The sequence below is a fragment of the Temnothorax nylanderi genome, unplaced genomic scaffold (assembly GCF_030848795.1).
Source record: "Temnothorax nylanderi isolate EJ_2023f unplaced genomic scaffold, tnyl_v1.0 TNYL_tig0201_pilon, whole genome shotgun sequence".
Lineage (NCBI taxonomy): Eukaryota > Metazoa > Arthropoda > Insecta > Hymenoptera > Formicidae > Temnothorax > Temnothorax nylanderi.
The window spans coordinates 55,435-71,100 of NW_027249263.1; the positions used below are offsets into that span (position 1 = coordinate 55,435).

Genomic DNA, 15,666 nt, shown 5'->3' on the forward strand with positions numbered 1-15,666 from the left:
ATTCTTCGAAATCTAATGTACAAAAAGCAATGTTTTTTCTCACTTCATCTAATCGAAAAATGCGAAAATATGTGATTGAAACCGTGATAGAGCCTTCTTTTTCTGGCCGTCTGTATGAAGTAATGCAAAATTTGTGATTTTCGAGATCGATTTTCTAGAGTAAATAGTCGGTAAGGAGCCACAGAAAAAATCGACTGCAAAGCTGATCATATAATTTGATATAAAATCCGAAATCGAAAACTTTATCTAATACATGCCCTGACGAGACGACTACCTTAATTGAAATTAGTGCCGTCAAAATTTGTACATATGACATTTCAAACAATGACTCTGTTGCAATTTCACCCAAACAAATACCTGTCTAATACACTATATAAATATACGTTATCTTTACAAATTAGTGTGATAACTGTAATCAAATGTATGAAAATTAATGGCAATAGGCGTACGACGTACAACAAATTTTAAATTTACTATACGTCACGTACGATGCTGTAATTGGTAATATATAAAAAGCGAAATTTTTGAAACACGGATAAAAAAATGTAATTACAAAATCAAAAGCAAGCCAGCATAATTATACAATACGTCGCAAATATGCGCTGATATCTGAATAACAAGTCTTACATTGAACGTCGATCTTGGCGGGCGAGCTCTCAATCGAATAGCCGGTTTCCTCGTGTGTGGCCACGCAAACGAAGTTCCCGCTGTCCAAGATTCGATTGACCCTAGTGATATAAAGATCGCCTTCGATCTGATGCCTTCGCGGACTGGGAGCAAGCGGCTGTCCATCTATTTTCCACGAGTACTTGACGTGTGAGCTTGGCTGAGCCTCGCATCTCAAGCGAACCGGAAGTCCTTCGACAACCGAGTGTTCCGCAGGGCTCACCGAAAAGTAAAGATCGCCATCTTGGCCGTGGACAGGTACTGCTGTGGAAAAAAAAAGAAATATTGTCTTGTTATAACAATAAAATATCGATCAATCGGCAAACATCGGACATATTCAAAATCGGCCAAAAATCGTTGTTTGACTTTGTTGTTGCTATACTGAGGTACAAAAATTATTTCTTTAAATAAATATTAAAGTTTCCGTGATATAATCTTCTTTTCAAAGACTAAGTTTGAGCGACCAGAAGTGCAATTGAGTCACGTATCATCGTTCGTGCGATTGTTGGTGAAAAGAGTACACATGTGTCCAATTTCGTTGAACGATCACAGGAGGTACAAAGAGACGCTGAACGAGCGGCGTCGAGTACTCGGTGCAGGAGCAAAATGCCCGCAACGAGGATCGCGCGTTTAAGCGATATTTCTGTTCGTCGAGTACCGAAAAAGGGAGATGAGAAAAAAGGCTAGATGGCCGGTATAAATGTACAATATGACACACGTATAAGTTCGTGATTCACCAGTCTACGTCCGGGCGAGCGTTGCGCGGGTTTTGCATACACACAATGGTCGCATCGGTGTGGATTAAATCCTCTGTACCGGGGCGAAAATCGATCGGTGTGTTTCTCTGCGCCACGGCCGCCGGCCAGCAACACGTTGTACGTACGTTGCACCGTGTAACGCGCACGCTGACTGCACCCGTGCCGTTTGCCGTCTCTCGTACACCATCGATCTCTCGTTTACGCAACGCTACCGCGTCTATGGAAGTGTCTGGGAATAATTAATCCGTCGCGGTCATGATCGCGAAATATCGTATCGCGTCCATTACTACATTTACACATATACGAAGGGCTTACTCCAATAAGTAATGCAACACATTTTTTCTCATTCAAGGTTCGTTTTATTGCAGTTTTAAATATATCATATTTTTCCTCAATTCTTTGGCTACAAAAACCTATTTTTCAACATAATCTCCATTCAATTCTATGGCCTTACGCCACCTAGATGTGAGAGCCTGTATGCTCTTGCGGTACCACTCTAGGTGAGGAATGACAGTCCACCCTACAGCTCGGATCTTCTGACTTTCGTCTCTTTGGTGCTCTGAAAGATGCAATCCGCGGGAAGAGATATGGCAACGACAAGGAAGTCATAGTAGCCAAAGTAAGAAAGTGGCTGAGAGGCAGACCAGCAGAATGCTACTGCTAGGTGGCGTAAAGCCATAGAATTGAATAAAGATTATGTTGAAAAACAGATTTTTGTATAGCTAAAGCATTGGGGAAAAATATGATGTGTATTTAAAACTGCAATACGGCAAAACGGCAAAACGGCAATAAAACAAACCTTGAATGAGAAAAGCAATGTGTTGCATTACTTACACAGTAAAAAATTTTGTGTCAATGGAAGTCCACTCTCAATTTTGTGTTAAAATAACTCATTCATCGTGTTATTTTTGACATTTAGAAATGTTATATCGACATTTATAACATTTCTAAATGTCAAAAATAACACGATGAATGAGTTATTTTAACACAAAATTGAGAGTGGACTTCCATTGACACAAAATTTTTTACTGTGTATTGGACGCCCCTCGTATACTTCACGCTTAAATTTCAGGGGATTACACAAGATCTGTCCTCGATCTCCAATCGCGTCGAGTTTCAATCGTTCGTAGTAAACGACAAATCGGTGATTTGATTAAAGAGTACGCAAAACGTTCAAATCGCTCACAAGTCGGTTTATTTCTATTTGCTACGTTTAAATCTAACATTCATAATTGTTCTGAATGTTGTTACGGCGCATCCAAATGTCGTCTTACTGGATATAAAGTATAATAGATATATTCTCTAACGTTCGGCATAATTTATTCCGACTAATAACAAATGTCCCATGGCGATCCTGAACACTATATAGTTTAACCGTCGTGCACTGTGGGAACCATAATGCATGGTCATAAATCTATCAGAGAGAGCGCGGGACCCCTAGCTCTTTTATTTATCTTCGCGCGTTCCGTGCCAGTCTCTCCCTATCTATAATTGTGGATCCAGGTATTTCCTTTGGTCTCATACCGCCGCGGTATGTATGTTCTATGACTTTAAGTTTCATAACTGTCGAAAAGCGACGCGTATTCACATATCCATAAATTTTATGGGAAAAATTCTTCTTCGATTTAATAACGCCAACTTGCTATTTAATAATACCAACTTTTCGCCTAAATCTACATTTATAATCGGAAATAGGGCTCACTGTCGTTAAATTGTAAAATTTTTGCACAGCGGTTACATGGTCAGTATTGATTGATGTTATACGCAGTTGTTATAATTATTACACGAATCTGTGAAAAACATGCATTTCTGCGCCAAGTTTGCGGTCAATGCGCGCGCAATATCAAAGAATTGATTTCGAACCGTCTCGCTGGAAGGCGAATTGCCGTTTTTCTGGTCTCAAAAGGCTAACAAAATATGGTCCCCCAAAAATTTCGTTGACTTATCATTCGTTGGTTCCCTGATTACGATGAGAAATCAGGAGAGTTTCAGTTAATGCGGCAGGCTTTATGACAGTACCGCGCCTTTTCAACGCGATCATTAGGCGTTATCTCCAAACGTGGTTCGATGTCAATCTTTATCAGCAAAAGAAAGAAAAACGGGAGAAAAAGCCGCGTTGCATCCTAAAAAAAGAATGCGCGTTTACGCCAGTCGTCTTGGTTGCCGGTCGTGAAACCTCCCCGAGGGGTAAACACGACCGCTTTTACGATCTACTCTCGAGATTGGCTTCCTCCCCGAGCTAAACATCTCCTTCTCCTTTCTCTTACTCTTCTCCGCACCGACGACAGCTGCAGCCGCGCCGCTTTATAACGTTTACACAAGCGATCCGATTTTTCGACTATACTGCTCGATGCTGAGTGTCTGCGCATGTCCGACGTCTACATGATGACACGTAGAATCCGTCAACTGGTAGTAGAATAACAGTTGACGTAACGTGAATGAATGAATTTCAAAAGAAGTGAAGAAGACCCAAAGCCTCGTGAATACTACAGATCTGTCTAACCAAGAGCTGTTTTACGATTAGTTGGCAAAAAATCGCGTTTAGCTAGCAGGATTGCCACAGAAAATGAATTTTAAAATTCTCTGACTTTTCTATGTTCTGCAGACAATAATGGAGAATTTTCCATGATATGTAATCTTAAATTTTATTTCAGAAGCAGAGTTCAGAAGCAGGAATTGCAGGAAAGATAGCTTATTTTATTAGAAGCAACACAACCTTGAAAGTTTAGTAATATAATATAATAGTTGCTTTCCATTTACATAAAAACTCAGATAATTCTCACTTGTGACGTCATAACTCAGTTAAATGCACGTTCTTTTTGCATGCTGGCAAGTGAGATTCAACCGAGTTTTTATCCACAATCGAGACCATGTGCTTTAATGAATCTAATAAACTCATATTAAAAGTGAGTCTATGGACCTGTATTATTATGCGATAGCTTTGTCACCAAAATAAGCAGGTAAATACAAAATGACATATCTTACCTGAGTATAAAATACTCACATAACTGAGTGACTCAGATCACTTGAGTGTAAATGGAAAGCAACTAATATAATCCTGAATGCAAATTCAGGCTATCAAAAATATTGGAATTAATAAATATTGAAAAAAGAATGCAGTTATAAGGGAAAGGGTGATTGAATAAAAGCACTGAATAAAATATAGATAATTATTTTGTTGATTAATATCGTAAGAAGAAGCAGGGGCAGACGAAATAGATGAAAGAAATAGACGCGAGAGCATCTCAAAAGTAACACTCCTTGTCTCCTCATAGTAACACGTAAGAAATGACTTATAAAGTGCGCGAGTTTTGAACGCATTTGACTAAATGTTAAATATAATATTTGAAAGATTATAAGTAAGCTTTAGAAGCATTTAAAAATAATCTAAGAGCATTTGTAGAAATTGTGAGCAAAGTTTAAAATTCCAGGCTATATTTCTCTGATTTTTCCAGGTTTTCCTTGACCAATTCCATGACTTTTCTCGGTTTTCCAGGTCTGTGGCAACCTTAAGCTAGGTACATGGGCGTAGCTAGACTGTTTTTCTGGGGGGGGGGGGGGGGGTAGACTGTTTTTCTAGGTCATAGGTAAATATTTTTATATTGTTAGTTTTTCAAGTACTTTTGATAATCCAAAGCGATTTTGTGATTTTCTTACATTGTGTTGGTGTCACGCCAGTCCGCGCAAAATAGCGTGTTTGGGGTGATGTGCAACATGATGTGAAATGTGTCGACATGCAAGGTCGCAACTATTTTACTTGTGACAACTGCGATTCAGATGATAAAAAATAAAGTTTTTTGCGTTTTCCCTTTCATTATATTAATTTTTAAGCGATAAATAAATAAGAAATCAAATAAAAAATGATTTTTTTTTCAGGTCGATTACAACACAGTGAAATTTTTTGTTTACCAGATTTCGATTAATTTGTATTTAAGAAGCCCAAATTTAACATTTAAGTCGATTGATGTCGATATTCATGCATTTTTTACCTTAATTTTACCTGTGTTGCACATCACCCCAAGAAAATTTGAAAATGCTAAAACAGACGTTTTTGAAAACTCGAAAAATTTTTTGGAAAAATTTAAAATTTTGAAAATCTAATCACGCAGAATTTTAGTATTTTCCTTCCTCTACATTATACAGCCATGATATATTCAAGAATTTGATTTTTGGATATGTTTGCCGAGCAACGCGTGAAAGTGTTGCACATCACCCCCACATAACCCTACTTCTATAGAAATGAAATGTGAGATGAGGATTTCGTTACTATATCATTGAACTATACCAAATATTCAATTCTTTTTTCTTTGCTCTTATATAGGATTTGTGTTTTCAATTTTTATTTATTTCTTAATACGCTAAACTGTTATCTACTATTTCTCGCTTTTTGGGAGGCCTGATCCTCCAGCTCAGCCCTTCCTTCTTACGCGGCTAGGTAATTAAACAAAATTACAAGAACTTTTCAAATAAAATAAAAATCAGTAATTAACTTGTAATTAAATGAAAGCGAAAGCATCTCTCATTATATCTTGTATTCATGGCTATTCTTAAAAATATCTTATGATTTGAAATAAGTATAAGTAAAATTAAAATATCACTTTGTTTTAATTGTAACTTTGTTATATAAAAAAACTTAAATATATTGCGATACTATCGAGATATTTCTGATTTTAATCCCTTAAGAACTCTAAGGGCATCATGAGATAATGATAAAATGTCTTTCTCTTATGTGCGACTCCTTCCGGTGAATCGAAAGCGACGAGAAAGTAACTCGTCTCGGCGCGGGCGCAAGGGGTTGTTTTCTCATAGCCGTCTAGGGTAGTTTCGCGAGCACGAGTCTCTCTCATCGGAGCACTTCTCGATTATTATTCGTGGTACATGGCGCACGGTCCCTCTTCCAGACGTCATAGGTCTAGAAGGGAGAAAGTTCGTGCCGGTAGAAGCGGAATTTGGCTCGTTATGCTACGGAATCTTTTTCCCGATGTGTATACGCGACCCAAGTAATGACAGCCTTTTATCGAAAGATTGCCTTTGGAACCGTTAAAAAGTTTACGCATTTCCATAAAATTATCTGTAGTAAGTTTTAAATCGGATAAAATGACAATTCGACTTAAGTGCATCCCCGTACTAGGATTAGAACATTAATAACAGTCAGTCTTTTGATAGAACATCTGAAATCAAATTGGTTCGCCAATATTGATATATCATTATGGTACATGTTTGTACAGATTGCATGGACATTCCTTTCTATTAATCTAGTTAATCCAATGTGTCTTAAATATCGATTTTAAACTTTATGACTAACAAACAATTAGCTCATATGCAAAACTCACAGATAAATGCGATTATATCTTAAGTGAATTTTTTATTATATAAATATCTGCTAACACACACACACACACACACACAAACGGAATAATAATAGTAACACTTATATATCGAGCTTTTCTTCGAGCCTTTCTAATTTCCCAAAAGACTCTCGCAACGCTTCTCTCCCCCTTGCAGTAGAAACTTCCTGTATCAATTAGAACGGCTCCTAGCGCGGATATATGTAATGCACGCGAATACATAATTCATTGCGTGCACGTAGAATGCGCACTTTATCACGCGGCTCGCAGCTGGTAAACCACGCGGACATGAATTATGCGTGAGCCATCATTTACGACGAAACTCGCGTGTGCATGAAAAAGAGAAAAATTCGCCACCTTGCGTATCTTAACCGATCCTTCAACATCCCCTCGCATCATCCGCGCGCACGAATCGCCGTAGGTTTTTCACGAAGGTCCCGAGTGTCTCACGTAATATGTTACGGTCTTTATATAAGACGCTGGCGCTGTTGGGCGCAAATAATTGTGTTCACCGTACCACCTTTTAGACATTCCGAGTGCCATAAACAGTTCACGCTCTCAGGACGCTTTCGCGGCTCTGAGGCTTGTCCTGAGAGCCGCTGCTCCCGAGAGGCTGAGCCGAGACAGGACGCGCATACATAAGACGCGTTTATTAAGAGAGAGAGAAAAAAAAGAAAAACGGGAAGTACAGGAGGATAAAAAAAAGCAAAGGCAAGGAAACGCGAGAACCCGGCGAACACTGACGCCCTTTTAGTGAGGGTAAAATGCAACCGCTCGCTCTTGCCCTGGGGAAGCATGAACGAGAGAAATGGGAAGTAAAACGAGACGGACAACGACGTGTCCCGAACGACGAAGACAATTGTGACACGCACTGTTGTTTTCTATTTTCAAGAATCCGCCGTTTGAAGCTTACAATTAGATACGTCCTTTGCGGGCCATAAACACGGAATTTGTTTTTAACTCGCAGATATGAGATATAAGATTGGATAAATAAGCAGTCGCATACCGTCAAAAGGAAAAATCGTCATTATTTTCTGTTATTCAAAGTTAATTAATTTCTTTCCGCGGTATTAAGTAACAATTTTTATACTTGTTTTAATATTACAATCTTTCTATTTCCTTATTCGACTCTTTGCTGGTCAAACGAATCGCGAAAGCGATCGGGAACAAAGTTACCACGCTGCAAAGTGCCGCAACTGCTGTGCACAGGGCGCTCGATAGAAAAAAAAAATACAAGAAAGAAAGGGAACCCAGATCTTGTTCGCGATTTCCATTCACGGGAACCGGTCAAAGGGAGAATTCGTTCGATGGGAGGAAGGAAGAGAGATCTGATGCGAGTGTGCCATTTTCAGAGTACGCATAATGACAATATGAGCGAACAAATTTCAAAGAATCCGCCGTCGTCTATTGGGTGCCTTCGCTCTCCCTTTGCTCGCTCTTCAAAATATATTATCCGCGCTTCCCGGGCGCTATCGCGGAGGTCATCAAACGCCTGCGTTCGCGGCGAGGCATTTTACGCGCTTTGAGCTGCCGTGGGCCGTGGCCCCGCAATCGACGGCGCAGCGGCCGGGAGGGGAAAAGACGCCGGGGAGAGAGGCGTGCTTCCTGCCGAAAGACGAGCCGGAATTTCAGTATCTCGGACGATAGAAAGTTTATCTTACAGTTCCACGTGCCCGACGGGACGACAAGCACCGGATGAAGGAGTTCTGTTTCCAAGAAAATTGCGCCGTCCGATGGGCGTGCATCCCTTAGATAACATCGATTCGATATCTCGAATCCGCGCCGTCAGACGCTCGTGTAATTCATTATCTGCGTTCGTGCAACGTCTCCTTTTGCTGTTTAAAAGGCGTAAGTCTTTTGTAGTCTTTTCAGTTTCTGCTTAATATGGAAAAAACATTTTTAAAAGTATCGCGAATGTAATTATTTGCGTCAAACACGTGCGAGAAATGTAAAGGGTGTCGCGGCGAGTTCTTGAGACGCTCAGAAATAATTGGATTGAAATTGCACGTACTCTCTATGCGTATCCGCGTCGCAAGAACAGTCGCAACGGTCGCAACACGTCCGAGTACGTGCGGCGTGTCGGCGACCGGTGCGGCGCGGCGCAGCGGCGGCGTTTCCAAAAAAAGAACGTAGGTTTCGTTCTTTATACATGTTACGCGCCACCCGCGTCTTTATTAGCCTCTCTTTCTCTCTTTGTTTCTTTCCGGAGTCGTTTCAGCAGCCCAAGGGATCAAAGGGCTAATATGATTTCTCTCTCTTTTTCCCTCTCTGCCGCTCCCTGCAGCGAGACACGCGTACGCTTACGACGTCACGCAACGAGAGGAGAAAGAACGTACGAGCGAGAGCGAGTGGCTAATAACTCGCGAGCGGGAAGAAGACGCGAAACGCGCCGCGAGTAATCGCCGATCGCGCGGCGCGCTGACTAACATTCGGCGTATAAAATAAACGCGCGCGCCGGCCGCGTACAAAGGACCCATAGTGACGAGCGGTATAAAAAAGTCGTCGTTCGCGGGAGAGGGAGGTAGACGAGCCGGCGAGAAACAGAGACAGGAGGATAGCGAAAGAGAGTCCGGACCTCATCACCGCACGGGGAACAAGAAGAGGACGATGATCGCGCGAGCGGGCGACGCGGGGGGCCGTGCTCCGACGTGTCCCCTGCTTCCCCCTATCTTCCTTTCAGAGGCACGGGACGTCTCCCGAACTCCTGCGGTCCCGGTTTCTCGTCCGTAACTCGAGACGTGTAATTAGGAGCACCGGACCAAGATGAATGGCCAAGTGGTGCCCGGTGAGTGGCGCAGCCTGGGCGGGACGAGTGAAAGAGCGGAGAGAAAGGTGAAGGGAAGAAGAGAAGGGGGAGGGGTATCTACCGAAGGGTAGCAACCACGGGGCACCATAGCGTACTCGAGGGTTATCTCATACATTGCGCGCACCCCCTGTCTCGCCCCCTCTCTCCCCCTTAACTTCGGTGGTGGCCGATATTGGGTACATATGTATATACCTACGTAATACCGCACGGCAACCACCTCCCCCTTCCGTCCACCATCCTCCCCTCTCTCCCCGCAATGTGCGCCGAGTCTGCGTACACTCGTCGCTTCTCGTGTAGGTGTGCGCGGCTATCGAACCGGTTCCTCCTCTTTGAGAGGAGAACCACCGTCATGGTGGAGAGTGGCAGCATCCTTTCCTCACTACTTGGATCCTGTCTCGCCGTCGAGTCCTCGTGAGAATCGAGGGAGGATCCGCGAGAAGGGCGCAAATTGGCCAGCTCCGATTTAGATGAGAGAATAGGTTCTTTTTTTTCCTCGTAACTCTTCAATTTGCGTTGCAGAGAGAAAGTTGTGACCTTCCCCCTCATTTCTATTCCTTTTTTCATCCTGTCTGAAAGGCGGCGCGATAGCCGAGATAGTTGATAGAGAATGATAACCAACGATAGGATAACAGGTTCTTAAATTCGCGGTCTAGAACACAACGTTTGAAATAATTCTTAATCTCACTCATGAGTTCGATGACACCGATGGAAGTTTGAGGGGAGAGTAGCATACAAATTCCCGATTTGTCATTTTTGTACGGAATGCGAGCAATATTTGCTAACATTCCGCAATACTCTACTCTTTAAAAGTCGAAGAGTAAAATATCACTCAAAACGAGTGAAATGCAAGTGTAACGAAAAGTGAAAATTGAGCCTGTGCACTTCGAGTGATTCGCCACTTGTAAGAAAGTGTAAAATTGCGCCCTATAAGTTGGAGTGAAATTGTACTCCATTTGAGTGAAAGGGCACTCTTTTCGAGTGCAGTAGATCAGTGTCTGTAGGAGTGAATTATGTCTACAATTTTGAGTAGAAAATTTCACTCTGTTAGTCATTTATCAGTCGATCTTTAGGCCGGTATTCATAATCGGTTCTTATATTTAAGACCATCTTAAGTACAATCTTAAAATGTCATTGACCAATCACAGAGCCGTATTAGCATCTTAAGATATTACTTAAGACGGTCTTGAAATAAGATTTGATTATGAATACCGGCCTAGTAAATCGTGATTCACTACAGCTTTAGAGTGAGATCGTATCACTCCGGTAGAGCAGCCGCTCTAAAAATTTGAGTAAAAAATTCACTCCTATCTTATGAGTGCCCGCATTTACTCAAATTAGAGTGACAACCCTCTCTTTTGGAGTGACTATCGCAATCACTGTAATGTATTAGTGATATATTACTCTATGAGATTTAGAGAGTATATATCGCGTTAAAAACAGTCGTTATAAAGTGCCAACAAGAATAATCGACATGCAAGCAATTATGCGCAAAATAATACAATGCCTTTCACGCGAGGTACAAGCGCGACTTGAGTGAAAATAATAAGCATTTACGAAAGAATAGTTTCTCTGACGCACGCGAAGGGATCAAAAGGGTCTTGCAGGACATTCCGAAATCTCTTTATGCATCACTCGAGACGATGTTAATCGTACGCTCAAAAAGCAGTCGGGTAACGACGGAAATATTTCACTCGGCGAGTTACGCGATTTTATCGCGAAATAACAGCGTGCATCGAGCGTGTAACAATGCTCTCGGTGTAACGTATCGCGCTTACCGTATCGTGCCGATGCATTCGCCAGATACCCCCGCGGTTTCTTCGCGCACGAAATGATACCCTTCCGCCCCTTTGGCGATATCCGACCGGCGTAACTTCGAATCAACGGGTCCGGTCTATCCCCGAATCAATAGCGCCATAAAATCCGCGACGATTGTAGGATAATCGCCCGCGCGAGGGCAAAGGGATGATTCGTGAACTCTTTTTATAAACATAAAAATACTTCTATATTCTTCGAAAAGAAACTGGAACTCTAATCAAAACTACAGAATTTTAAAGTAGGGGTGCCAACTTCACACACCCTGATTCGTGGCCGCTCCGTAACGCCCTCCGATTTTTCTCTCCTTTTTTTTCCTTTGTGAATTCAAATCGGTCCGGTCAGCCAGGGCGCGCGATTCGAACTCAATTAGCCGTAATTACAACGTCGGACGGTCAAAAAAGGAAGAGGGAAGAGACCGCGCGCGGTAACCGGTCGGAGCGGGCCGGAATCAGCGAGACGATCGGCACGGGATCGCGAGAAAGGAAAGAGGGAGAAAGGGGAGAGGAAGCTAGGAGACATCGTTACGGAAACTTCGATCGGCTCTCTTTCCTCCGCGTGATTCATTCCGACGGGCAGACAGACCCGCGGGAAGGTCAGTGGGAAGGGAGGGAAGAGCTCTGTGGTGTACATTCTACGCTACTCCGTTCGGTGCGGTACTTACACACGCAGACAAGCAAGCTCAGCAGAGCCGCGATGCGCCGCATCCTCCTAGATTGCGCAGATCAGCCGGGAATAATGTGTACACAATTGCTATCGCGCGCGCGAGGGACAGAGAGAAAGAGAAACACCCCGTGGCCGCGTGGTGGAATTCACGTCGCGATCATTTTTACGTCTGGTAACTTTACGATGTACTACACGCGAGACAAGATCGAACGAGAAACGACCAGCACGAAGAGACGCGCGATACTGCGGCGGACGAACCCACGCCAGCGCGAAGCGACCCCTGGACGCACTCGGTTCGCCTCGCCAGTCAGCGCGATTGCCCGTGGTTGCCACCAGAGAACGCAACCTGTCGGTCACCCCTAAGGGATAACTACCCCTGTAGAGTAGTCCAATTAGCAGACAAATTGAATATTTTTGAATTATTCTTTTTTATATAATTTGAGAATTATTTAGGGAAGTTTAGGAAAATTATTTAAACATTTGGGTAATAATATTTTTTTGTTATTAACAAAATTGTATTAAATGTCAAATTAGCAGATAGCGACTATGTTTAATGTGTACTATGAATAGAATCGATTAAAAATCATTTGGGGATGTCATCTTCATTATAATTTTTATTTGGGAAAAGTCGGCTTTCTCACCGATTTGACTGAATTTATAGGTACGTGAGCATCAGAGAGAGCATGCGCAATGACGTAAAGTGCGCGAAATTTAAAATATACTATATACTATTATAATAAAAACCGATAATTATTCAGAATAGGGTCTTTTCCGAATTTTGATATTTTTTTGCGGCTCTCTTGATAAAAATCTATGTTGTGACTGCGACAGTGATAATCAATCGGGGGAATCCGAAGAATATGTAATCTTCAATTTTCTTTTATTTAAAAGTACATATGTAGACGGGAGAGAGGCTCCGTCACAGGCGAAGCTCCTCCCTCGCATAAAAAAAGCTAATCTAACTCCAAGCTTATTTCTAAAAATTGAAATTAAAATTTGATAGAAAAAACTAATCTAACTCCAAGCCTATTTCGACCAAATTTTAATTTCAGGTTTTTCGAAGTAGGCTTGGAGTTAGATTAGTTTTTTTATGCGGGGGAGGGACTTCGCCGCTTACATGTGTACTTTTAAATAGAAGAAAATAAGTAGGTTTCTTCATCCCACAACTGTCAATTTTGACAATTGATAACACTTGATAACTTTTGTTCCATTTGAGAGCGACGATTTTAACTTTTATATTCGAATTTAACACGCCAAAATACACAATATTTGTTAAGTTTTAGCTAAATCGGTGAGGGGAAGCCACTTTCCTTCATAATTACCCGAAGATTTATTTAAATTATAAAAAAGCGACTTTTCCCAAATAAAGATTACAACGAAGATGTAATCCCCAAATGATTTCCAATCGATTCTATAATATTCATTGTACACATTAAACATAGTTGCTATCTGCTAACTTGACGCTCGATAAAATTTTGTTAATAACAAAAAAATTATTATTTAATTTTTCTAAACTTCCCTAAAAGATTCCCAAATTATATAAAAAAGAATAATTCAAAAATATTTAATTTGTCTGCTAACTCTACGGCGGTGGGATAACTGAGGATAATGGGTGGTTCTGTGGCTGCGCGAGTAATTATAGTAACTCAAAAGTCCGTAGTTTGATTCCGGCCCGGCCTTCATTCCGCGTATACCTTGTTTAAGAGGTGGATTCCCTGTTTAATGGGAAGTTAAGAATTAAAGATCCATATGGATTGATAATAATCGTTTTATAGCCGGTAAGAGCTTAGTACTCAGCGCCATCACTTCTTATACTTTGCATTACCCCCTCCCCCCTCCCGAAGAGATAAGCATGAGATATCTTAGGCTGGAGTCACATGGCATGTATTTTCCGCGTAACGCGTAACCGCGTAACCAATTTAGAAGCGTTTCGCATTTTTGGTTACGCATATTCGCGCGCTTCTGATTGGTTACGCGATACGCGTTACGCGGAAAATATAAGTCCATGTGACCGCACCCTTAGGGTGCGTTCCGATTCCCCACCTGGGTGCTGAAAATCTGTAGTGCACGTAACATATGTATACTATAGGATTTTTAGCACTCGGGTGGGGAATCCGAACGCAGCCCTAGATATTTATTATCTACAGGGGAAAATCTGAAAGTGGACAGAGTTGGACGTTTAGGCTCTGCGCATAATAGATCATATTATTGTAGGAATAAGAATAAATATTAAATATTAGAATATATAAATATAAGAATATTCTTGTAATAAATATTAAATATTAGGATATGTAAATGTGTGTAGGAATATTATTCCTACACATTTATATCTTATATTTTATCCTTTTCCATTATGTGTTACGTTTAATTATTATTTTTAATTCAGAATCCTAATATTTAATATTTATAATTCTTATTCATAATATATGCTCTATTGTGCGCAGGGTCTTACGTGTAAAATATAATAATCTACATAACATCTACGTTATGTATACTGTAAACTATGCTTAACATATCATCTATGTAAACAATGAATAATGAATGGATCATCAAAGATTTATATTTCGTAAAAAATATCGGAAATTTATAATTTTGTTTGCAATTTTATTTTTAGTTGCTATTATCTAGTTTGGGCACAGTATATAATTAATAAATCATTTATAACAGTAATGCATTTAATCTGATCTATTTTCTGTTAGATTTGCTGTTAGATTGCTGGCAAGCTTTGCTCGGTATTTGGTGTCAATTTGGCGTCAAGTTCTTTTGTCAAGGTTTGCTCGCAATTTGGCACAAATTTGCTGTCGAGCTTTTGTTGGCAAGCCTTGTTCACAATATGGCGCAAATTTGCCGTTGAACTTTTGCTGTCCTGTTTTGCTCGATATTTGGCGTCAATTTGGTGTCAAGTCATGTACACAAGCTTTGCTAGCAAAACACAAGCGTATTGCAGACACAGATCGCACCGAATTTGTCGACAAGTTTTGCGCGTATTTGGTGTCAAATTGGTTACAATTTGCTGACAAATTGTTTACTGGGCTCTTTATTGCAAAGTCAAGCAACAATCGTTTTTATACGTGAAAAAAATCCATGTTGTAAACTTGTTTTGTCAAACACCAGCAACGATCTTCCAACGCAAAACTCGCCGTAAATCTGCGCGATGCGATGACGTAGACCGCCTCCCGCCAATCACACAACCGAAATTCGCGTTTCTCACTTCGCAGGGGCGAATCATTTCGCGTACGTCTCCTGGCTTCCAATCCTGGCACGTCGCCCTTCGATCTCCTCTAATTGTTTCAAATGCTTTAATTTAATTGAAGAAAGGGCCTTTTTTCCGATCTTATAAGAGGATAATCGCGACAACCAGGAGCTCTCGTTTTCGTTGTTCACCCGCTCAGTATACTTATAGTACCGCTCGTACAACCGCTTAACACTGCTTTTCGCTTAGAAATTCGCACTCGCTCGCTTGATAGATTTAGCCGCTTTTGCCGTGCTAACTTCTGTACATACTGAAAAAAATATTGTTCGTAGTATCAATGAATGAAGCTCATTGACTTGAAATTCATTGATATAATGAACTTTTAATTGATAATATAATATGCCATTGAATATTTTT

General features: G+C 41.1%; 1 protein-coding gene across 2 annotated transcripts in view; it reads right to left on the bottom strand.

The window, feature by feature from the left end:
* Positions 1 to 12,288, bottom strand: part of LOC139778913 (tyrosine-protein kinase-like otk) — a 67,237-nt gene extending 54,949 nt beyond the window's left edge. Inside the window, exons 1-2 of one of the 2 annotated variants that reach the window (XM_071717052.1) lie at positions 12,055 to 12,288; positions 628 to 927 (exon numbers count right to left, since the gene is read on the bottom strand). In XM_071717052.1, the coding sequence (XP_071573153.1) occupies positions 628 to 927; positions 12,055 to 12,097 (343 nt within the window). In that variant the 5' untranslated portion in view covers positions 12,098 to 12,288. Of the gene's footprint in view, positions 1 to 627; positions 931 to 12,054 lie in introns of both variants that reach the window. The other variant, XM_071717051.1, reaches the window with a different exon arrangement.
* Positions 12,289 to 15,666: the final 3,378 nt, after the last annotated feature.